General features: G+C 36.5%; 1 protein-coding gene and 1 long non-coding RNA gene across 3 annotated transcripts in view; one reads left to right on the top strand and one right to left on the bottom strand.

The window, feature by feature from the left end:
- Positions 1-1,556: 1,556 nt before the first annotated feature.
- LOC133209987 (heparan sulfate glucosamine 3-O-sulfotransferase 1-like) overlaps positions 1,557-25,253 on the bottom strand; it is a 59,337-nt gene continuing 35,640 nt past the window's right edge. For both annotated transcript variants that reach the window (XM_061348995.1, XM_061348996.1), the window contains exon 2: positions 1,557-3,136. In XM_061348995.1, the coding sequence (XP_061204979.1) occupies positions 2,088-3,017 (930 nt within the window). In that variant the 5' untranslated portion in view covers positions 3,018-3,136 and the 3' untranslated portion in view covers positions 1,557-2,087. The remainder of the gene's footprint in view (positions 3,137-25,253) is intronic.
- On the top strand, positions 2,958-18,971 carry LOC133209988 (uncharacterized). Its single transcript, XR_009724823.1, has 3 exons — positions 2,958-3,072; positions 14,501-14,679; positions 17,762-18,971. It is a non-coding gene; the product is annotated as an uncharacterized LOC133209988 (long non-coding RNA).

Here is a 25,253-nt window from a genome sequence, read left to right as displayed (position 1 = left end):
GCTAGTTTCCCTGTCTAATGTCCTTGTAGAGATCGTATAAGACCAGCATCAACATCCTTTTCTTTGGCTAATTTGAAAGAAATGAATTTGTATTTCCACACCTGATTCAGATCAACTTTATAATTCTGATTAGTGTCTAGATCTGATCAATGATTCAGAATTCTTAGAAAAGGTGGAAGAAGTAAATAACAATTTAGGCCATCTGTAGAAATCAGAGATGTAGTAATAGCATACTTAAGAAAGAATATTTCAGAGGTTAATTATATGCTAATGACAAATATAATTTTCTTTCATGTATACACATACAAGTAGTAGAAGAAATCAAGAATAAGATTTATTATACTATTTTTAATGTTTTCTAGTTATTGAGGGAATATTTGATGAAGGTTATTTCCACATAATCTGGCTGTGTTTGATTCTGTTCAGCTTCAGTGGAATTATGCTATACTTGCCTAGCGTATATGTTGCCCCCTCATAAAGTATTAGAAGCCTTAAAATTAGCTCTGCAATACATACCTTCTAGCTTGTGAAGTGGAAGACTGAATCCCATTTTAGGAACATCTGCTCCTATAAGCTGAATAGTGGCTTAGACAGGACACAGATCCAGGATCTTCAGCAGCCTTGAGCAGAGTTTGATGCTATGAGGATCAGAGTGTGCCCACACAACTAGAACTCACCAGTGTTCTGAGAAGCTTGAAGAGGAATGCACCTAATGAATGTTCTACTAAAGGGGTGCACTGGAGTTTCTGGATTGCAAGGTACAACGTCAAACAAGCATGTCTGTATCTGTAATTCTATCTGGCACCATATTTAACATTTCAAATTGATCTTCTTTGGTATTGATATATAATAAAATGTTTATATGAAAATGGAGAACATGTGAGTACAATACTATCAAACAAAACAAAACAAGTAAGAAATTCCTAATGCAGGAGCATAGATAGATGTCTTTTATATATAATCCAAGTATGTCATACCTAGCATATGGAACACTGTGTCTGAGAAATACAGCATAACAAGATATTATTTTAACTATGAGAGCATCCCTTGGTCTGCATTAGAAATGACAAAATAAAAATACTCCCATGTTTTGGAGGGCAAGCAATTTTTTTCTGGTTTTTTTTTTTTTTTTTTGTTAGCAAGAATCAGTGTGCCAATGGAGATGTGCAAACAAAAGCCAGAACAACAGAATAACAACAGAATACAAACATGATCCATATGGTAGTACTAATGAGAAGCTTTTCCATTCAAGAGCAAAGCAAGATAATTTTTATAACCAAATATTTGTATGGTCCCTAATATTAATAATGTTTTTGTTGTTGGTATTTTTTTTTTTTTAGCGTACAGAATAACAGTATAAGTTGAGGTTGATATTTTAATTTCTTTACATTCACAACTCTCACCTTAAACTTCTTCAGACAGTTCATATTCTTCCTTTGTCTGGAGATTTATTTATTTATTTATTTATTTTTCCAAATCCAAGATAATAACAGTGTAGTTTAATACTAATGATCTACACACAGGGAGCTTCTACTTCACCTATTCAAAATCACAGGTGAAATAGATTCCTTTTATTATTAATTGATTAATTCAACATTAGCAGGGGATGAATTATTTGTTGGAGCCACTATGTATACCCCTGTTTTAACATACAATTTAACTTACTGTATGAAAGTTTCTAGAAATCAACACCTCTATCAATTGTGCGTGATATAAAAAATACTAAGAACAAAAAACTACATAACAGAATAATACCATTTCAAATATTTACATTTTTACATGGTTAGAAGCAGTCATTTTTCCTATACAGCACAAATTTTGTAATAGATGCGTATCTGAAAGAAGTCTGCTGAAGTCAATGTATTTGCATGATGAAAAGATTAAGGTCAGACTATGACTCATGGTAATCATACAAATGTGAAACTTCTGCTTCCCCAGCCTAAAAGGTACCATTTCAATGAGCTAATGTTATTCCCATGAAGCACACTACCAGCATGTTCTCATAGTATGAATCTCTGCAGTTTAGAAAGATATCTTTGAAACAGTTTGTTGTAGGCCCTTTTAAAGAAACATTGATTTCAAATGCATTAATGCCAGTCAAAGGAATGATTAACCATCCTGTAAAATTTTGCATTGTGCTCTCTGAAGTAAGAATACAGTTGCTCTAAAACAGTGTTGTTAACAAGAGGATGGGGACGCCCTTTGGATTCATGTAAACATCTCTCCCTTCCGTCACTTCTAATGCAGTAGAATCCCTTGGTTTGGTTAAAATAAAAATTAGAAGACATAATTCTGGAAGGAAGATTTAGAAATCTTTCAACTTTTTGTAATTCAGGAAGAGGGTCCTTGATTAAAGTATTGCCATCCACTATGTGAATTTGATCCAAACTGAAATGCTTAAGCCACTTTTCCATATGAACATCATATAGACTTCTCTGAATAGCTTTGTATTTGGTATTAAGTGCTCCATTCTTAATAACAATATCTTCAAAAAGCTGAACAGGCTTGTGGCTTTCTACTCTGTTGTAATATACTTGGGTATAGTCAGATATAACTCTCTCAGTGGGATCTCTTAGAATGAGCAGCAGTTTAATGGAGCTGTTCATGTCATGAATTCTTCCTGGAGCCTGTGGTGATGTAAAATAGCCTGGTGTTTTCTCAATTGTAATTTGATTTCCATAAGAAAATGGCATCAGACTTCTATACCAGTCTATTCCTTTCACATAATTTTCATCCCAGTCAAAGAAGTGGACTTCTGTAGCTGCCACCACAATATTAGGATGAATATCCAACATTTCCAGCAAAGCCCTTGTCCCTCCTTTACGAACTCCTATGATGATTGTCTGAGGTATCTGTCGGCTTGTGCCAGGAGGTCTCACCTGTGCCAAATAGTGTTCACTTTTATTGCTGAATAATCCTACTTGTGACTTCAATGTTTCCAACAGTGCCCTGTTCTCAACAGGAGCACCCTGAGCATGAGTCAGCAGAAGATAAGCTGACACCAGTAGGAAGGCCATGTGTAGAGGAATAGTTAGTTCAAGATAATGATATGCTTGGCTAATGAAAGAATAGGTAAGTCCCCTCTCGAGCTGGTTGGTAGAACCCGTGGTAAACACACAGCAAGTTTCTGAAGCATCTACAAAATATAAAGACAGACAGGTCAGTGTTTCTAAATGCATCACCAGTTGGAAATTTAATTCACAATTCAATTCACAAATCTAATCTGTGATCACCACAGAAAATTTACACAGAAGTCATTTGTTTTGCCTGACTTTATTTCGGCAGAACAAAAAAATCTGCGTGTTTTTCCCCTTAATCTAAGGTCTGACCAATGATGGATGCTAACCCTTCAACAGTTTGTATTTCCTCTAAGCAGAACATTAGAATTGTTTACCTGATTTGAAATTCTTGACGATTATTTTCTTGATTTCCCTAGTTCTTCGCCATATACAGTATATAATTCTCTTGCTTTATATACCATAACCAGTATGATATTAATAATAACTCCAAAGAATTTCTGAATCTCAATGCTTTTCCCCAAATTCCCTGCTAGTATAGTATGTATTAGTCTAAATAATAGCATTGGATGGTGATGCATCCATGTGGTTTCCAGTAAACTATGGATCATATTAAGAAAGGTCTGTTTACTTAGACACAGAAAAGAAAGCACAGATATAAGCAAAATTTTTGAATCAGAGCCTTTTAGAGCAGAAACCTAGATGCGTGACAAAGCAAGTGTCTGAGTTGGATCTGCATGGAACAAAAATGAGACAAGGTGGATTCTTTGTGATTCTCCAGTTCCTGTGATGCACAGTCACTTAAGTGTCAGGAAAATCTTGGCAAAATCAAACCTTCAGATAATATTCTGCAATTCCTCCAAAGCTCAATATAAGAGATACCGAGATGCCTGAAAACTTCTGCAGGGAAGCAAGTCTGGTTGGAGCTGGTTATACTTTTCTTAATCCACGTAGCATATGATCATTTTAAGGAAGGGGTGAATGTTAAATTTCTTAAAAATATGAAAAAAAGCTTTAGGCTTCCAGGTATGTGCATGTGCACATGTAAGTGAAAGAAAATGTCACTTTAACTGTGTTGTTGATGTTTGAAATCTCTTGGGGAATTCTTGTATATATTACTTGAAACAGATCACAAACAGATCTACCATCTCAAATTCAGATCAATGCAACACCTGCACTGGAGCCACTATGCTTAGATTGCCTCTTTCAGAGTATGAAAATGTTACAGGAAAAATCTTCATTGAGTGGATTCTTGCACTTCATCCAATTTCTGAGCAATTATAACATTTTAAGATTTATAGAATAGATCTAATGCCCTGTTTTGTTTTCAGTGTAGAGTGTGGAAACAAGATACTTCATACAGTGAAGCAGCAGTCATTTAAAAAACAGTATCTGTTTTTGGAATTTGATTTATAGCTCACATTTTAAAGCAGTCTCAGAAATACTATGATTTTAGCTCCTTCTTCAGTTCCACTTCAGTTAGTCTCTTTTTCTGAATATATTGATGACATTACTTTGCCTCTTAGAAACAACCTTAGAAAACACAGACAATTCCCATTCATCATGGCTCGGAGGAGCACTTAGTAGTTCTATGTAAAAATTGTTTACTTTGAGGCTTATTTTAAATACTTAAACTGTTAGTTAAGAATATTTCTGACAACAACAGTCTAGGCAAGCCAGCAGATTCATCAAACCTATTTTCTAAATCATATTAAAACCTGCTCCAGCTTCTTGGATATCTAGGGAAAGACTCTTGTTAGCCTGAATGAGCTCTAAAATTATAGATAAATAGCAAATATTAACCCTAAAATTGCCATTTGAAAAATAAACTAAGATCTTTAGTGAGTAAATCTGTGGAGATTGGACATAACATTTCCTCTTATGTTCAAGCAAGACCTAAAGGGCAATTGCTTCTTCAAAAAGAGCACAGCTTTGACTAGGTACTGTGTGAGTGTATACATCTTAAATATTGTAAAAGTCCAAGTACAAAATTGGATTTGTAATCAGAGACTGCAGAAAATACTGTTCTTTACGAGCCTGAAAGGAAGTTACACTTTAAAGGTCACAAGTTTTTTACTAAGAGCTTTACATGGAAATCCTGTCTAAAGTCCTCAAGAGCAGGGAATGAAAACATATCTACAGCAATTACAGGATGGAAAACAAGATCGGTTTATACTAAAATCATCTGTAGTTACATTTTTCAGAATGGCAAGTTTGGGAAATGGTAAACATGCTAGCTAGTGCTGCTGAGGAATCAAAATGCATTCTGCTATAATGGCAGCTAATGTTGGTTTTGAAAAGCTTCGCAGAATGTACAAGGCTGACCATGCAATCTGAGGCATCACAGTCCACATGACTGCTGAAATACTGACCTTCAAATGTTAAGCATGTTCATAGGTAGTGAGCCTGCTTTAATAATTTCAAGCTAAATTATTGGAGACTCGCAGGGTTCCTAAACAGTCCATTCTGAGTACGGGTAGAGCTATACATAAAATGGTTTTGAAAACACTTCCTTTCTTCTCTGAAGTAGGAATATATGGCAGTACAACTGTTTTCTAGACCTGTGATGCCAGTAGTCTGGAATTTAGAAGAAGGGGGAGAAGGAAGGGAGACAGAGCAGTTAATCTTTCTTTTAACCTGCTCCAAGACCCCAGTGTTAATTTACATTCTATTCATCTTCATTTAAAATTTAAAATTCTTCCAGGAAGATTGAGGAATTGTTTTTGCAAACACCTTACCATTTTTTTTTTTTTCAATTTACCTTTATTGTGCTGATATGGCACATTGTACATTATAATGCATATTCACCTGCATACATTCAATTACAAGTAGTTTGAAAGTAAGGCAAGACCAGCATGAATGTCTGCCAAGCAAGGGATGTCTTGCAGATCCAGGACTGAGATATATAGTTCATTATGTAACTCAAATTCCAGACCTAATCCATCTTGAAACAATTTTATGAGTTGATTCTTGACACATACTTTGGGCAACTTTATTTAACTAGTATTATTTGTCGAGTTTTTGAGAAGTATTATTGAGACTAACTGGCTTAATAGCTTAAACAAAAACAGGAAGGGGGAGCAGAAAGAAGGAAATTCTCTGAAATAAAGTAAAACCTTTGTAAAAAGATACAAAAGTATTTGAGATTGGGCACTCTGCAGTAGTATAAACAGAGGTATGTTCTTCCTAGATCTGGTAATAATATGAAAAAATGCTCAAATTCTCTTTTAAATTCTATTTTAAAACCCCAACACACTTGTATTGTTTTATCTCTAATTAACTGATAATTACCTCGTTTCATGCACCTAAGAATCCGGTCATCCAACTACTGTCATCCAAAGAAGCCTGGATGCTGAATGAGAAATTCATACTTGAATCTAAGGAGATATGGTCTTCTAAGATATTCTCAGGCTCATGTGATGTGAGTGAGAGTCTGTTTTACTTACCATCTGAAATCAGCAGTTTTCTATAAAACACACTTACAAACCAAGTAACGGAAGAGGTTCTGTGTTTTCTAGGAACTGAAGTATTAGCAGCATTTTTGAAAACAAGTATGTTGGTTTAACCAGTTTGCCATTAATTAGTTGTTTTATGTAGTGGAAATGTCATAGAGTCATTGCTAGAACAAAACATTACCCAGAAAATACTACTAGAAATAGCCAAATTCAGAATGTGCTGTAAAACTGGTGCCTAAATAGATCAAAATTGCCTTCGGGAGCAATTCCATCAGAACAGCATTCCAGCTTCAGCCTAAGATATTTGATTGATTTTGATGATGCTGTAAGATGTTAGATCCTGTGGTTAGGTTATAATTGCTACATAAATGTAAAGGTTTTAAAGATGATTTATCCACTATAATTGTAATGTTATTTGAATAATTGTGTTGTTTTTCTGCCTTTATGCAATGAAATGCACATTCTTAGAAGATATGAGCTGCTTTTTATAATGAAAACAATATATTTTACACTGCTGCACTGCACACTCTCTGTAGCTCCAAGTATTCCTAAGAAATTAACCCCATGATACACAATCAAAATTACAGTGCCTTCTTACATGTGTGTTGTCTTTTTTTTTTCCTATTATTTGGTAGTGTTGGTGTTGCTTAGTAACATAAGGAACATCAACAGATATGCTACTTATTACGCAGAAATGAAATTCAGAAAGAAATTCATGCTGCAGGGAGGACTAATTTAGGAAAAAATACCTTGGGCTTTTGTTTGGTTTACTTTTTTAAAAACTTAGGCTAGACTGAAGACACTAATATGCTGGCTGAAAAATCATTTTAATATTGCAAAAGTGTTCTAAAGACCCTTAACTGCTGTCACTCTATTGTAAAAAAAACCCGACTTCTAAGAGGCTTATGATTTATCTTGCTTCAGGGTGAAGTACATCATAAAGTAAACCAAACTCTATTATTGATGCCAATTTATAATATTATTAATTCCTAATAGTAATTTGCCTGTAATGCTTTTCACTGGCGAATTCCACAGTACTTTGTGTTAATGAACTGTTTGCACCCCATTAAGACACCATTCTCACCTTACAGGAAATTGCAACTGACCAACCTATAGGTCCAGTTCAGGAGTGCAAATGCTTCAGAAAGGAAGGGTTAATGTGATCTGCTCAAGGTCATGTAGCAGCTTTATAGTCCTAACCAAAAATAAAATCCACCAGGGATTCCAATTCCCCTTCCAATTCCAGTTTTCTGCCATTTCATGGCAGCCACTCCCATCTCTTTGTGGTTAACTTGTATTTGGGCTACATGCTGAACTGAAGAGCAAAGAAACACCTCAATGCTTCCGCATAAGATGTGAGTATTTGGGGGAATACGGCAATTTCTTTCCTGTGCCTCCTCTCCGACTGAAACAAAGTATAAACTCAGTATTTTGTGGTTTCAAGGTATTTGTGCAGGAATACTACAGTTTGCTACTGAAAACTACAGCAAAGGGAGGAGGTCAGAACACATATATAACAAAGCATCAATATTTGTCTTGATTTTTAAAAATATGTTTGGATTTTAAAAAATGTACTACTATTCCTGTTCTTTTCCTATTAGATATGAACTTATCCCAACACAGAGATCAGCCACTAGGAGGAGAGTAGGGTTCAAATATTTTAAGGCTTACTGGTATACAAATTTTGAACAGCTCCATTATAATTAAGAGCATCTCAATGCCGACAATATAAAAAAGCTATAGCAGCCTAACTGTACTCACAACAGAACGTCATATAAGGTGAACTGTTTCAGGAATTTTAAAAAAGAAAATTATACTGTAATGACAGTTATGCCAGTGTAAAATACATACAGACTGGCTTCACATAGTAATTCTAAATAACAACATCAACATTACAATTTGAAAAGTTTTCAAATACCTGCAATTAGGCTGTTTTTTCTTTTTCCTTTGGTAAAAACAGAGCTCGTTACACAGCATAATCAATGCAAATCTGTTCTTAGTATGGCTTATGCATTTTTGAAAAATAGGTAAATGAATAATCCTGTGCATATGTGACACATTGCTTAATAAAATCCAATAGAAATTTATTCAATTCCAATAAAGCAATGACTAATTCGATTCTAAGCATTAAATGTTAGAAGTTATACAATTATCAGAAGTCTTCTTCATAATACCTTAATTCTGCTTGATAACTGACATTTACAAACACATGTCCAATGGTTGAACAAAATAGTACCATCTTTAATACGAAATGAAACAAAATTTAGCTACTTCTATCCATCCAGGTTGCATTTGCCTAGACTGAGTTCAGGAGACAATGAGAGCACATTTCCAGGTGTGAAAAATATTTGAAAGCTTAAAAAAGTTTCCTTCATAGAAACAATTGTGAGTAGGCCTGAATTTTATTACAAGCAATGCAATTACTTTAGGTTTATGTTAGAACTAGGTCAATAAGAAATAGGTGAAATTGAATAAGTTTAGAGATGTGTCCTAAAAGTTTTGATGAGATCTGATTCAGAAGACTCCCAGATTAACTGTCCCATGAAACTAAAGACTGTGTGTGAAAGGACAGAGATCCCAGAACATGATAACTCTTTAGATAGAGCATGAAAGTATTCTGCTACACATTCACTCTATCTTCTGTTGCCAGATTAAATGTAATAACTAAATGTAATAACCATGATGTCATCACTGAGCTTTATCAAAGGCTTTAACAAAATCTGCTAGGAGAGTTTAGCCAGTTTCCATGAATATACACAGACTGGACATGAAGAACACCTCCCACCTGTGATTGTGGAGTGTAAGTAAAATATGAAGGATTTTTCTACCAGAACTTCAAGTTGAGCTCCACTGGTCTCTGGTTATACAAGGAGTAGAGGACTAGGAAAGTGAAAAAAAGAGCCATAGATTCCAGAGTCACACAAACATCACAGCAGTTCATGGTGCTGGTAAAGAACATTAATATTCTTGTATGCACCTAAAAACCTTGTTCACTTTAATTGGACTAAAATATAGACATATTTTTTCTAGGGACATGTACTAAGAATTCTTAAATGAGTTAATTCCTAAAAAAACATGATCCCACAGACTGTCCCAAAATCCTCTCTTGCTGCCAAAACAACTCTTCTGGAAAAGAGAGAGTCAAAAGGTGTCTCTTTAAGCATCAATATAAAAACATATATTATCCCAAAAAAAGACAAAGACTTTAACATTTTAAAGTCCTAATATCATACAGTCATAGAATCACAGAATGGTTAGGGCTGGAAGGGACCTTAAGATTATCTAGTCCCAACCCTGCTGCCAGTCATCAATGGTGAATTTATTTGGATGAAACTTTTCTAATGAGATTGCAGTTTTATAATAGCCAACAGTTACTACCTTACAGGAATATGAAAAGAAATAAAAAAGAAAATTGCTATTTGGTGAGTAAAAGATAAGAGCTGCGAAGTAATGGCAATTGGCTGCGGGCTTCCCTTCTACCAGGTACACAGACTACAGTGGATAAAAAGGAAAGCTAAGGTTAGCATAAACTATAAACACATTAAATCATTGGCAGGTGATAATAGTAGATAGGAGTTTTCAAAAAATTTTGCTTCCCTAAGGCTAACATTATATTTTCTAACTCCCTTTTCTGATAACTGAAGATAGAAAACTGCCTGATGATGACTGCAAATATATATAGCAGTCCTCATATACAGTAATATATACAGTATAAATATGCTAATATATTTCTGAGCTAAATAAACCTTCTATGGCTGTAGCCTACATGTTCATATTTTATGGTATCTTTGAAAAATATCATACTTGAACCATCTACATAAAAGTTACTGAATTGCAATTTCATAAAGGCCCTTAATATGTTTAGTCCATAAAGCCAGGTACATTATAATCATACCTCTAAATAGACATAAAAATTTTGCTCCTATTAAGATGTACAGATAGACAGTGGTCAGATTAATACAGATAACAAGGCCAATTTTATATATCTAACCACCCTACACATCACATTGGCGTATTTCAAATGGGTTTACATTATTGTACTGTTGAATTAAACTTAAACCTCTATGCATGAGGACCAACATAAACATTCATGTAATCTGCTATACCAGGTCTTCAGTTAAATAAGTAGTAACTGTGGAATCATAAAGGTGCAAGATGTAATGATGTGTGACTGATAACTAGTTTTTGTGTTTTATTTCTACAGATCTTACTAAGACAAAACTTCAATCTTTCTACCTCAGATATAATTGGTTGAATATTATTCATTTGCCCACACACATTGTCACAAAGAACACATTAATACTCACTGATGCTTAGGAATTAATATTAGGATTTGCTGCAGAGGATTTATGAGAGACCTGTCTTTCAAAGGAAAAGATTCCTCAGAGGGTCAGAGATGGCAGTAGCATTCAAGAGGGACAAGGACCAGTTCGCTCTCTGTTGTGCAAAACAGCAAATTCCTACAGGACATACATATGAAATGGGTGACCCTAGAACTAGTTATGCTCTCTTGTAAAAAGCACAACTTCCTGGCATTAAAAGAACAAAAAACCAACCACAACCATAAGCCCCTCCTACTCTGAACCAATGGGATTCTAAAGTATTTAAGCACTTCAAAAAGGGAAAACTTGGTCTACATGAGAGTTCTTCTGGGCAGAACTTGTCAATATTATATGTTTCATTTTCAGCACTGCCCCAGTACAGGGGGAGAGCTACTCATCAGACATTGGCAGCTGCACGACGAGCTACCTAAGGCAGCCAGGAGTGATACATGAGAAGCTGTCCAGGTAGAGAAGCCATGAGATGGAAGTCTTGCAGGTAAGGAGGCTTCTTTGTCCCCATCTGGAAAGCTCTCCCACAACTAAGCACTTCAGCCAAGTCTGCTGAGCCAAGGTCATTATCTTGCCCTCTGTTTATAATACCTTTTCAGAGAACTTTTCCAAGACTGGCATTAGTCTCTAGGAAGTAGTTATATGATGCTGACTGATAAGAATTGCTGTATTGGGTCCTATACAATTGCTGTATATCCCCATTATAGAAGGCATGAAATAAACTGATCCTTCCCTTGGTAATAAGTCTTACTATCCAACAATCAGCAGATTGAAGACCTTCTAATGTCAAATTCATACACTAAGAGAAGGCTTCTTGGCTCAGCAAAGGTGTAAAGTGAGCTGAGAATTCACTCATGATAAAACAAAGCAGCAGAAAGGCCCATCAGAGTTGATCAGTTGATCAGTCAGGGATAACTGAACAAGTTTAAGAAATACTTCATTACTGTGTGCAACCAAAGGACATATTTATTTTTCTGCCTACAGCTACATCTTAAGTACTCAGTATTTTTAATAGTTTTTGGCTAACTCAGGATTGTGAGAACTACTGCAGAGAAAAAATTAAAAGAAAACCCAATAACCCAACCCTACCCCACAAAAAAACCCCACCCCAAACCAGCTCAGAAGCCTATAAAACTGGGGCTTTGAGAGAATATAAAGAAACTGAAAACATCAGTCATCTAGGCAATTGTTTTAAGGCTGAAAATCTAATTTTGAAATCTTGGGTACTGGCATAGGCCCTAATAAGAGACAAGATAAAGATAAGGATCAGAGACAAAAGGCCTGAGTGATTATGAATGTTTGACAAAATAATAGGATTTGCTACACTAAGAAACATACCCAGTCCATGCTGGGTTTAAGTATGCTGAGAGTCTCTGAGCATCAAAGAATCCAAAATTATAGAAAAAAGCCCCCTTCCTGAGAGTAAACAAACGCATAGAACTTGAAGTCAGAGACCACAGAAAGCAATGGCCTAGCAATTCTTAAAACTGATTAATACAGAAAGTAGTGAAAGGGCAAAATCTTACACTGGTAAGCAAGTCCTTGTTAACAAAGAAGGTACCATAATACAGAACCATAATACATAATACAGAACAGGCAAGCACATTAGGAAAGAAACAAATAGATAATACCCTTCTTGAATAAAGACTCAATTAATGCCTTCAACATGTCAATTATTGAGTTACATACATGCATGTTCAATCCAACAGGCAGCTGCACAGGCACAGGAATGAAAGCAATCATGGAAACATTTAAAAATGCCTAATAATCACAGTACAGCACAGACAATAGCCCAGTGTGCCAAACTCCTGCCTCTTTCACATTGCTTCTCAGGCTAAAAAGAGAGTCAAAGATGACAGTCTTTCAGTCTTAAAGAGTAAGTAAAAGAGAGTTTATTTTCTGGATATCATAGAAAAGCAGAAATTGGATGATTTCCTCCTTACCAGACCTGCTCCCACTGCTGAAGTACTATGTTAAAATAAAGTAAAAGAATATTCCCTACTCTAAAAAGTCTGAGAGCAGACAGCCAATACCAAATACTTATGATTACCTCCAGGATCTCTGAGCTTCAGCAGGTTTCCTATCTGACTGTCTTTTGCACTTCTTGGTTAGGGAAGACAGAACTTAGAAAAAATTCCCTGCAGTCCCAACCTTTCTAACTTTGACGTACAGCCTGAACCCGTAGGCATGTCAGTACTCCAGCCAAAGATATACATACATATGTCAAAACCTCTTAAACTTCAGTGGAAAACAAAGCAACTGCCTCTTCTCTTTCCCCTAGTCCAGTCAGTTAATATGACAACTTCCCTGTGCAAAACCAATCTGCATCTACCAGTTTAATGTCTCCCCACACTTTCTGTGGTTGTAGCACTACATCAAACAGCATGGTTAATTCAAGTAGAACATGTTCATCACCATACAGCATCACTTCTCCTCCCCCATAGCTCAGCACTGCTTTGCACCCAAATAAGCTTTCTGCACTATTCATTTAATGCTGCTTCACTTCAAATCAGTTACAACTTCTCAGAAAAGCTCTTTGATGTCTGAGTGTGCCTACAGCAATTCTTTGGAGCCTTTAAGTTCTGTCAATTTTCACCTAGGTCTTTAAGGTAAAATAATATTTAGGAGCCATCACATACATTCAAGATCTGGCCTTTAAGACTTCAAATCTGTGAGACTGGAGACAAATGGTAATGGGCACATTAGAAACTCTGACGAGGAGAAGCCACAACAGATGTGAATGAAAATGACTTACAGCATAGTAAGATTCCCTCCCAGAGCCAAATATTGTGTTAGCTGTTCATGAAGATAAAATTTATAATTAGCACTTTTTTATTTGAAATTGTAGCATCAATTCATAAAACATCTGTTGCACTTAGATACCTTATAGTGACCTTTTAGTATTTTTCTCCTTAAGTCTGAATGGTATTATTGGTATTCTGGTACTTGGCAAGGTGCTAGAAACTCCGGTAACAGAGGTGAAAGAGGAAGAGGTATGGAACAGCTCTGAAATATTTTCATAATTAACTGCATATTAATTAGAACAATAAACTGTTAGAATGTCCACAGTCACTCTCTTACCAGTGGGGAGGCTGCACAGCAAGTAAAAGAGACAGAAAAAAACAAAGCAAAAGATTCTCTCATTTCAGTTTCAGACTGGCAAGAGACCTTTACTTTCTGTGGGAGGAGGTGATCAATTTTGTGATCTATCACTGCCATTGTCTAGCCACAATTAATTTTTTTTTTCCCCTTATAGTTTACAACCCACACATTCCATACTGTTCTGGACCATTTAATTTTTCCTCAGGAATTTTAAAAAAGAGAAGTTGAGGATCAGCCCTCATTTCTCTTTTACCTTTCTCTCTATCACCATTATGTGCTCTAGGTGGCCCTGCCTTGGCAGTGGGGTTGGACAAGATGTCCTCCAGATTTCCCTTCCAACCCTATCATTCTGTAAAGCACTGTTATATAAAGCAAGGATGTAGGTGCTTGCATTTGATTGATTTAAACATAAAATACACATATTGTGTCTCCTGACCCTTCTTCCCCTTTTCCTGTAAGCACACTCAGCAGCCTCTATGCATGGTGCAATTACTTTAATTTTCTCACTGTATATTTTACTTCTGAGTACATTATTTTTCCCCTTTTCAATGCATTCTGACTTTTTCCATAGTGTTAACAGAAATATTTTCAGCAGGTTTTCTGTGGCATCCTTCATCAGTAGCTTAGCAGTTACTCTGACCCCTCAAAAAACAAATGTCAAGTCCAGTGAGATTCAAAGAAAAAAGAGAAAGTGAAGCACCAAAGCAACACTTTCAAATCAGACTGCCTAAAAGCACATGAAATCAGAGAGGCATTCTGCTGCCATTACTCACAGTGAGTAGTGCTTCATTAATAAAATGGAGTTGGATAGTGCTGAATGTCAGAGTAGAGAATCTTAATTCCCTGTGTAAATGGTGCTGTAATCCTAAAAGATGTTGAGCATATGAAGCTTTTGTATCTCTAGTATGGCTAAGAACTCCAGTGAAGAACTGACACAACCATTTTCCAACTCAGCAAGATGGAAAAAACATATTCAAATTTATGTAATGATTCTCTGGCAAACATTTGCAGCCTACCTATTTGCAGCTCATGACAGCTGAACAAACCTTCAGAAGAACTTTAAAAGAAAACCTCACAAACATGCAGTAATTAGGTAAGATTAACATGAAATTCAGTTAGGGAAAGAGGATCTCTAATGAAATCTCAGCATTACTTATCACAACCACTGTATCTCCCTACTCTCAGCTTTTAGTATGTCACTGTTTGGTCATCAATACATAAAGTGGTTTGCCAAGCATAGTCATAATACCATTTCCCCCTGGTCCAGTTTGTGAAAAATGTATCCTTCTATTTAAAGCAACATCATGTTTAATTTTGTGGCAATAAAAGATTTTTTCTGCATTCTGGTTATGAATGTTCAGTCCTCTCACCTTAAATATGTGCCCACAGGGGAAAATAAATCTGGATTTTAAAATTAATTTGTAACTATAAAATATGGAATAGTTATTTCTGTTTATAGCATGCTAAAAAAGGTAATGCAAGTAAGCGATGTAAGCAACCGGTTATTGATGCCAGCTCTGTTTTAAAGCAATGGTAATAGCTTTTCCTCTCAAGGGAGGACAGTGTTTCTTCTAGAAACTATAAATTGTATACATTATTTTACATTTTTAATGCTGAATTTTCATCTTAGATTTGTAGTTTGACATTTCTTAGCTAAAAATATTTTCACACTCATGTCCTACTTACTCTTTATGGCATCTATCAATTTAAATACATTTCAAGCAAAAGAACATTAGTATTAAGAGCAGGTTAAATTTCTTCCAGAACCTTTCTGTACAAGGAGGAAAGTCTGACATGGATGTACTTGGAAAGCTGTAACACCTACTGATGCCTTAAAGCGAATTACAGTCAAAAGAAAAAGTCACTCTGAGTTTATAGATAATAAACAGTTCAGAGCAAATTTTTGAGATCAGAGTCAAGATGTTACCATTGAACAACACTGAAGTGTCAGTGTGTGAGAAGTAAGAGGCTCAATTATTGAATGTGAAAGAGTCTCAATTCTTACACTATGGAGCTTAACAAATTTATATAAGAAATTAGAGAATAGCGCATTAAAAGCATTCATAAAATGAAGCTATTCTTCCTGACATTAAAAAAAAAAGGCTGATATAATTGCCATTAACAGTCTGCGAGTGTTTCAGAAAAACTTTCAGTCAAATTTAAAAGCAGCAGGGGAAATAAATTACAAAGTTCAACCTATTTCATAAAACATTATGGATCTGCTGCATTCTTAAATATGCAAGAGAAACTGAATGTGAAGTATTTTAAAATATAAGATGTAACCAACTTCTAAAAGCACCACAAAGCTGGTAATGAAAGAGAAAGGAGGGGAGAAAGCAGTGGAACTTATGAAAAGCAAAAAATTAAGTATCTATAGGCAAAACCATATTACTAATTGTTTTAATAAGTAGAGTTAGGTTTATATTTGTGCCAATACACACACACATATATAGTATGCAGAAATAAACAACAGGCAGTAATAGAAAATGTAATCAAAGAATTTACATGGGTTCATGAGCAATACAGCTGATGTTGATAAACGTAGATTATCAAAGTTTATTGCAAACAGATGAATGTGTACACACAGGAAACATGAACAGCTGCTCAAGCACAGACAAACTTAGATTCATTACAACATATAAAACCTCAGGACAATTTAGATTCTACTCTAGTGTAGATATGTAGGAAGGCAAAAGTGGTAAGGGTGGTATTATGGTTCTGATGGTAGTGGAGACTGAATGAATCTGAGTTCAGTTTCCACATTGTCCTGTGGAAGCTGGCACAGACCTTGGACAGTTACGCCATAACATAGTCCCCAAGTAGAGCAACCTCCTCAGACTATGAGATTATTCACATGTGGAGCAGCTAATGTGTTTTCAAATTTACACCTCAGCTTCTCACAGGAATTTCCACTTGAAGACAAGCCTTGAGGGTGAAATTTTTCAGACTCATTTACATTGGTCTAATTTTAGTCCCACAGAATTCAGTCATAGAATAATTCACTTAGTAGTAAAGTTATGAAAAATTTGAAATATTCCCCTCTCTTCCCCACTTTATGATCCTCTAAATTCTGTTTCTCAGTGATATTACAATGTCAAATCCAAATGCCTTGAATGTCCAGGTGACAGAAAGGTGGAGGCAATCATAGAATCATAGCCTAGTTAGGGTTGGAAAGGACCTTAAGATGATTGTGATTGTAGCAGAGAGCTGCATTGCTAACGCTGAATAATAAAGGAAATGTTAAATCACCATGCAGGCTTAGAAATATATCCGGGTGTTCTAGAGGGATTTTAAATTACAGAGTTGACAAAAATCAATATGAGCAATATCAGCTCCCATGTTGAAAGATAATTTTAAAGCTATGAAAAATGCAAAAAAACCCCCACCAAAACCCAAACCAAAACCCCTTTCAGTCATTGGTACAAACTGGGAAAAATTACATTTAAAAAAATAAGAAAATGGGAGGGAATATGCTAAAATGAAATCAATTTATTTAGATTACAGTCCCCCTCCCATATAATCCAAAACATATCCCTTTTTGCTGAGCAAAATTTTTGCATAGGTTTTAGATTTCATTGACCTTGCAAGCTAAACAGCACAAGGAAAAGAACCAGTTTCCATAGTTTACTTGACTTTTTGACAAGCTACTTCGCTCTTAAGCTTCCATGTAAAAAGCAAAGATTCAATGTGGATTTAAAAAATATCTCAGAAAGTGTAGGAATGTCAGGAAATCTTCATCACCTGGTTAATTCAGAAGATTGCCCCATGCAGCTATTCAGAAAAGATACAGGCTGAGAGTTTCAACATTTAAAGAGCTTCAGTTACTAATTCATTTTAAATTTGAATTTTAAATTAGAGATGGACACCTAGATCCCTCAGACTTCCTGGAGAGCCCTACACTTTGGAGTCTTCATGAAACACACAAAAACCTCAATGAAAACATCAGCTTGATGCACTATAGTAGACAAAGGCAGGCAAACTATTAGTATGCAAAAGCAGCGAAAGAAAATGCCAGTAAAATTTTAATGTATTTCTGTAAACTAATGGTTCAGATTGACTAGGAACAGTGTGTTTCATTCTGGTCAATTGCTCTCAGAAGAGAGAGGGAGTTCAGCCATGGCTGTCAAAAGAAGACTGCAAGCATGAGTAATTTGTTAATATAAGGAGATAGAAAAATACACACATCTTTTGACTTTCTTGGGCTTTTGTACTTTGACTGCTACATTAGATAAATGAACTAGGATAACCCTTGCTCATCCCCTTGCAAGTTCTGGAAAAACATGTTTCAGTGAAACAGAAAGGCAATGAAATTAAAACTGACAAAGTTATATACTCTGAACAATGCACAATTAATCTAGGAGTGTCATTGCCACTAAGTATTACTGAAGACCTATGTAAAGCAAATAAAAATGAACAGCCAACAAAGTAAAAGGAATTTTAAGTTGTATGTCAAAATATAGTATTTAGTGTTTTAAATAAGCAATCTACTATAAAATAGATTTTACAAGAGTTCAAGGTGAAACAGAATTGAATTTGACAAACCTGTACTTCCGGGATGATAATAACTAGGGGGCAGGTCACATAAAACATGTGACAACTTATTTTAATATATTTTCCAAATAAATTTTATGTAAATAAATATTGATTTTTAATAGGTTTGGACATGTTTTTTATTGAGTTGTATGGTAAGAGGGGCAGAGAAAAATCTCCATTTTTGATAAAAATTACCATAGTTTACACTGTCATAGCTCAAAGTACAACTTTCTGTGTTTTACTGAGTTAGTGAAGACCAGGAACTATACAATTAGAGCATATAGTCTGACATGGATATTGAAAGTACAAGCAAAGTTGGATGACTTATGGAAGACAAGAAAAAGGACAGCAGCATTACAGGATAGTCACATGCCACAGGAAAAAAGGTGATAAATATAAAAAGTTAAGCAAAACAAAGAGAAATTTAGGAACTTGGATCCTGTTACAAATTATAAATGCCAGGGCATAAGATAACATGATTAAATGATGAATCCTAAACAGTTATCTTAATGAATTTGAAGATGTTATACTATTGAAAGGAGAATTTGAAGACGCTATACTACTCAAAGGAAAACTTGATACAGTACATGATAACAGTCACAGTTCGGCTTGTGAGTCATGTTTTCTAGACTTCTGACCATTCTCACTGATCTCTAGACTCTTCCTGTTGCTTCATATCCACATAACATGACCCCAAATCCTAGGCCTCTTGAAGACCCTAAGACTTCACTAACAGAGAACATTAAACTGCAGCCTATATAATCCAAACTATTACTATTACCTATTTAATCCAAACCCAGTCCAGTCCTCCAGTGTGTTTGCACCCTTCCTCGCTTAGCATCACTTATGTCTCCTCATCATCCTAGGCATGAATAAAAGGTGCTGTGTATTGTTTTTCTTACGCTTACAAATTGTGTAGTCCAATGTAGCTTTTTGCCAATGAACGCTGAACTTTATAGTGCAGGTCTCATTCAAAATGCATTAAAAGGAAAGTGTAGGCATTAAATACAAGGCAACAGTTGATAATGTGATTAAATGCACAAATAAGATATGAATATATGCAGTGAGTAAATTAAAATATAACTAGCCATGAAAGGAACATACTTTTATGTGACAATAACAACAAAGATCTAAAAATGTTATCCTATTCATCTCAATGGAGATATCAGTTTCAAATTAAATCAAAACACACAAAAGAAACAAAGCCATCTCTCCATCTCTGAAAGCTACAAGCCAATTGAAATATGCTTGCATCTTGGCAGCAGTTTTAAATGGAACATTTGTTAAACTTAATCTATGAAAAGCTACACTTGCTTGGCCCAAGCAGGGACTGTGAGAATGAAGACCTTGGGCCCACTGTAGGAGAGGATGTGGTTTGAGACCATCTTCAAAATCTGAACATGCACAAGTCCATGGGTCCTGATGAAATAAATCCGCGGGTCCTGAAGGAGCTGGCGAATGAAGCTGCTAAGCCGCTGGCCATCATATTTGAAAAGTCATGGCAGTCAGGTGAAGTTCCTGACAACAGGAAAAAGGGAAATATAACCCCCATTTTCAAGAAGGGGAAAATGGATGACCCGGGCAATTACAGACCAGTCAGTCTCACCTCTGTGCCTGGCAAAATCTTCGAGCAGATTCTCCTGGAAGGCATGCTAAGGCACATGAAAATCAGCAAGGTGCTTGGTGACAGCCAGCATGGCTTCACTAAGGGGAAATCCTGCCTGACCAATTTGTTACCTTCTATGATGGGGCTACAGAACTGAGGGACGGGGTAGAGCAGTTGATGTCATCTGCCTGGAATTGTGTAAAGCATTTGACACTGTCCCACACGACATCCTTGTCTCTAAATTGGAGAGACATCAATTTGATGGATGGACCACTTGGTGGATAAAGAACTGGCTGGATGGCTGCACACAAAGAGTTGTGGTCAATGGCTCGATGTCCAGTTGGAGACCAGTAACGAGTGGTGTCTGTTAGGGATCAGTGTTGGGACTGGTCTTGTTTAACATCTTCGTTGCTGACATGGACAGTGGGATTGAGTGCGCCGTCAGCAAGTTTGCTTATGACACCAAGCTGTGTGGTTTGGTTGATACACTGGAGGGAAGTGATTCCATCCAGAGGGACCTTGACACGCTTGTGAGGTGGGCTGATGCCAACCTCATGAAGTTTAACCATGCCAAGTGCAAGGTCCTACACCTGGGTTGGAGCAATCCCAGGCACAGGTACAGGTTGGGCAGAGAAGAGATTCAGAGCAGCCCTGCGGAGAAGGACTTGGGGGTGCTGGTAGATGAGAAAATGAACATGAGCTGGCAGTGTGCACTTGCAGCCCAGAAAGTCAACCATATCCTGGGCTGCATCAAAAGGAGCATGACCAGCAGGTCGAAGGAGGTGATCCTGACGCTCTACTCTGCTCTTGTGAGACCTCACCTGGAGTATTGTGTGCAGTTCTGGTGTCCTCAACATAAAAAGGACACGGAACTGTTGGAACAAGTCCAGAGGAGGGCCACGAGGATGATCAGGGGACTGGAGCACCTCCCATATGAAGATAGGCTGAGAAAGTTGGGGCTGTTCAGCCTGGAGAAGAGAAGGCTGCGTGGAGACCTCAGAGCAGCCTTCCAGTATCTGAAGGGGACCTATAGGCATGCTGGGGAGGGACTCATCATTAGGGACTGTAGTGACAGGAAAAGGGGTTAATGGGTTAAAACTTAAACAGGGGAAGTTTATATTGGCTATAAGGAAGAAATTCTTTCCCGTTAAGGTGGTGAGGCACTGGAATGGATTGCCAAGGGAAGTTGTGAATGCTCAGTGTTCAAGACGAGGTTGAATGAAGCCTTGGGTGAGATGGTTTAGTGTGAGGTGTCCCTGCCCATGGCAGAGGGGTTGGAACTAGATGATCTTAAGGTCTTTTCCAACCCTAGCCATTCCATGATTCTATGATTTTACTTGCTCTGTATCCCCTCTCTACATGTAAGGGAGCATACTACAACAAGGCAAACATGCAGTGATTTTCCAAGCACACTTTCCCATCCTTAAGTGAGTCTGAGTTTCACTGTCTCTCTGAGACAGGATTATTAGCTTTACAGTCCGTAAGTGATATCAGTAACTAGTATTACCACTTTTGAACCAATGTAAACTCAGCTTGTGGGAAGAAGTTTCATAGCATAAGTATATTAAACATGAAAAAATACTTCATTTGGTTTAATCTAAACATAGCACCTCCTAGTTTCATCTAATGCCCAATGTCCTTGCAGTGAGTCAGTGAACAGTCATCATCTATTTAGTTGACACTCATGACTTGATGAACTTGTCATAGCCTCCTTCAATTTTCTTCTTCCCACTCTGAAAACTTGTAGCCATGATATTCTCTATTTTGTTCTATTTCTTTCTAAAAATTTCTAATATGAAATGCGCTTCTTTTTTTGACTGCTACTATTTTCATTGCTCACAATTACGCACCCATTCTTGGGTACAAACTTATTTTTTTTTACCCTTTTGACAACTACTTTCATTTACTAACAATGAATTTTACTTATCGATTTATCACTGTGTATCACTGAGGTGCTTCTTTGCAGCTGGCTTTTCTTTCTCCTATTCAGGAAAATTTAATTTCACCTGTAAATTTTGCTTTATAAAGACAGGCTTCCTATTCCATTATTTGGAATAATGGTAACCTATATCTTTAACAAATTGTTTTGTTTGCTTTTTTTTGGTACACCTTACTGTGGTTTTATGTTCTATTTGTGGTTTTAGTTTCTATTATCCTTGAATAATAGAATAAATGGCATGTCTTCATTTCTTGCATACTGATTTGTTGGTGCCTCCTTGTAAGAAGGTTTAGCCAAAATCTGAATTGTAGAACAGACCAAACATAAACCTGTTAGAGATGTATCAAAAGTAGCTGAATTAAGCTTTTTAAGGTAGAGTCAAATGGATCAGAACAATTCAATGGAACCTTGTTGCATTCTGGAGGATTTTGATTTGGTACTTAAGTCCAAGACCAAAAACCACCAGATGGTTCAAGATTACAACACACGGCTTTGGAAGTAGTCTAGATAAAATAATTCTGTAGTTCACTTGTTGAGATTTGATGATGTTTTTGCTGTAAACTTTCTCTACAGTAAGTATATGATACAAATCCCACCTGCCAGCAAGAATTATTTGCACTGAATTCAGTAGCTTTGGAACAGCTCATAGGAATGGGTTAAATAATGTTAACAACAAATCCATAATGTCTTTATGCTTGACACTTTATTATTTGGTTAAGACTAATGCAACTTCTTCAAAACTGAGCTAACTCCATGCACTGCTTATTCCAAAACACTTATGCAGACCCCCATTTACTGTGAAATGACACCTATCATCTAACTTTCTCCATGCTCTTTACTATTTAACTTGCTCTGCAGTCTCAGCATTTACCTTCATGGCTTCACCTTTCTCCTTTTGTTTCCATGCTCTATTCCTTCCCTTCTCCTCAGTTCTCCCTTCCCGAGTCCCACCTATCTTTGTAATTTTATTTACTGTTAGAATGACTTACACCAATGCTGCTAAACACAGTTTTATTACTAGATCCAGTTTTCAGCTGCAAGTTTGCCACATTTGGGTACATGCCCAAGGTGATGTTTTTTCTTGAAAACAGCAACTTATTGAGCTGAGCTGCTTCCAAGAATGAAGCTGGGGAAAATCACTTTGTTTGTTCAGGTTATAAAGAAAATATATAGCAACTTGCTCTTTGAGAAGCTTCAGTGTTGTTAAACAAGGCTTTGTAATCTGGCAAAGAATTGTTAGCATTTTACTGAGTCCATGAAAACTTCCCTCAAATTTGGCCAGATTACAGTTTCTATTAATTTCTGTTTACACACAAGCTAATTTGAAACCTGGTTGCCAAAACTCTCTGAATCACCCATTGCACACAGTATGCTTTCCCTTCCCACAGCTGTTTTTTTTGGCCTCAAACCTGCCCCACTACTCTACACAGCAGCTGCCAGGCCAAGCAGAAAACCCCACTCCTGGCCTCAGAGCTCCTGCTTGGCACCCAGGCTACACAGCAGCAGTCATGCTCAGGTGCACTGCAATGAAAAATTGTGTGGCACAAAGGAGCATAAATACCTCAAGGGTGCTGAAGAAACCAAAGGAACAGACAGAAAGGGACAAGATACCTGGAAGGGAAGACCGGATGTATTTTGTTACTACCAGGACCCAAGAGGAGCTGGAGACCTAGGTGTTTGTAACCACTAGCAGCCCATTCCATATAGACTCCAAAAAGTGAACCCAAGAGAGAGAAACCCTTTCTACAACCAACAGAGAATCACAGAATTATAGAAGAGGTTTCAAGCTTATTAAGAGGTTACACCCATATTTTTCTCTATTTAATTTTTGAACAGTTCTTAGATATGGCTGGAATAGGTGAATTGTGAAGAACATTCAGCCTGAGCTAAATGATTCACCTAGAACAGCTTCCTCTAATAAACTGATAATTGGGGCATTATGAAAAACTGAAAATATGGTTCTATTCATATGCAGTACGAAATACTGGCACCACTTCTAGCTTCACCTATAGGACAGGCACTTCCTTATAAACATTTATAAACCTATTCACGCTAACACCTTGTTTGACAACTTCTCTGTGTTTTCTATAGGCTTTTGGGTAAATCTATTACCTTGACCTGTCCACTGATGTCTGTAAAACCTGAACAAACAGCTTCCTCTGCTGTGGGTGAAGAAATCTATCATCAGAGCATAAGCAATAATTCATGTATACATCTAAATTCACTGCACACAGGATGCCCACACACTGTGCTGTTGGAAAATCCATGACAACAGTATGTGAACTTCTGAATTTTGCATTCCAAATACTGAACAATATGTTGCTATTCAGAGGCATTATTAAGACACAGATAAGATGTCTAAATTGTATCCTGAAATTATTGTTTACATACTAAGCTTTCTTTCTTCTGTCTCTACTTCTACTGATTGCCTCCATCATATATGACATTGTGTTTGCATTTTAGACTGGCAGCTTTGTGGCTGTATCATATATAAAGCTTCACAAAAACCCACAACAATATGCATGAAACAAGTACTACTAAGCACAACAGAAGAACTGAAAGAGAGCAACAGGACTAATAGTCTGAGGTATTCCTGTATCATTAAACAGTACAAAATAATACAATTTAGTCTTTCATTTCTGCTAACCAACTGTTTTGAGATTTTAGCTTCAAGATTGCATACAAATTATAGGTAACTGCTGCACGTATGGTTTTAGCATTTCTTTAAGTGATCACATAGACAGTTGCTTCCTCACATTCCCTTAACTATCTGTGTAAAAGTAACATACATGTACTTATAGGTTATTAGCAGTCTGTAGAAAACAAGTACATTACTATCCAAAAGAGTTCTGTTTTACAGAAGAATTGAGAAAGGAAGAAAGCATGTTTCAGAGAACTGGTTAATATATGTGACAAGAACACATTCAAAGGGTGGAACACACCTGAATGACAGAGATATATACCCCAACAATGGGGGGGAGTAATAATTAGCAAAATACTTGTTGAATCTGCCCATACAGTATACTGCCCATGCAACAAAATTCATACTGTATGAATTTAGAACACAAGTATAGAGAAAACTTGAACAATTATTTCTTGGTGGTAGTCTTGTATAGCAAGAGTACTTCCAAGACCTGTCTTATTCAGAAGCTACTTCAAATATACGACATCATGAAAACTCCATTTTAAACATAAAAAGTCTTTAGCTGCCTCTTTAGGATCTGATGCACAGTGAATGTTCTGATGTTCTCACATGCCTTTTGCAGTTCT

Source organism: Neopsephotus bourkii, unplaced genomic scaffold, assembly GCF_033783945.1.
Source record: "Neopsephotus bourkii isolate Nb327-2 ecotype Australia unplaced genomic scaffold, CSIRO-AGI_Nbou_v1 NB_379, whole genome shotgun sequence".
NCBI classification, from domain to species: domain Eukaryota; kingdom Metazoa; phylum Chordata; class Aves; order Psittaciformes; family Psittacidae; genus Neopsephotus; species Neopsephotus bourkii.
The sequence above is the reverse complement of the archived record's forward strand: the minus strand, read 5'-3'. Positions and strand labels throughout refer to the sequence as shown.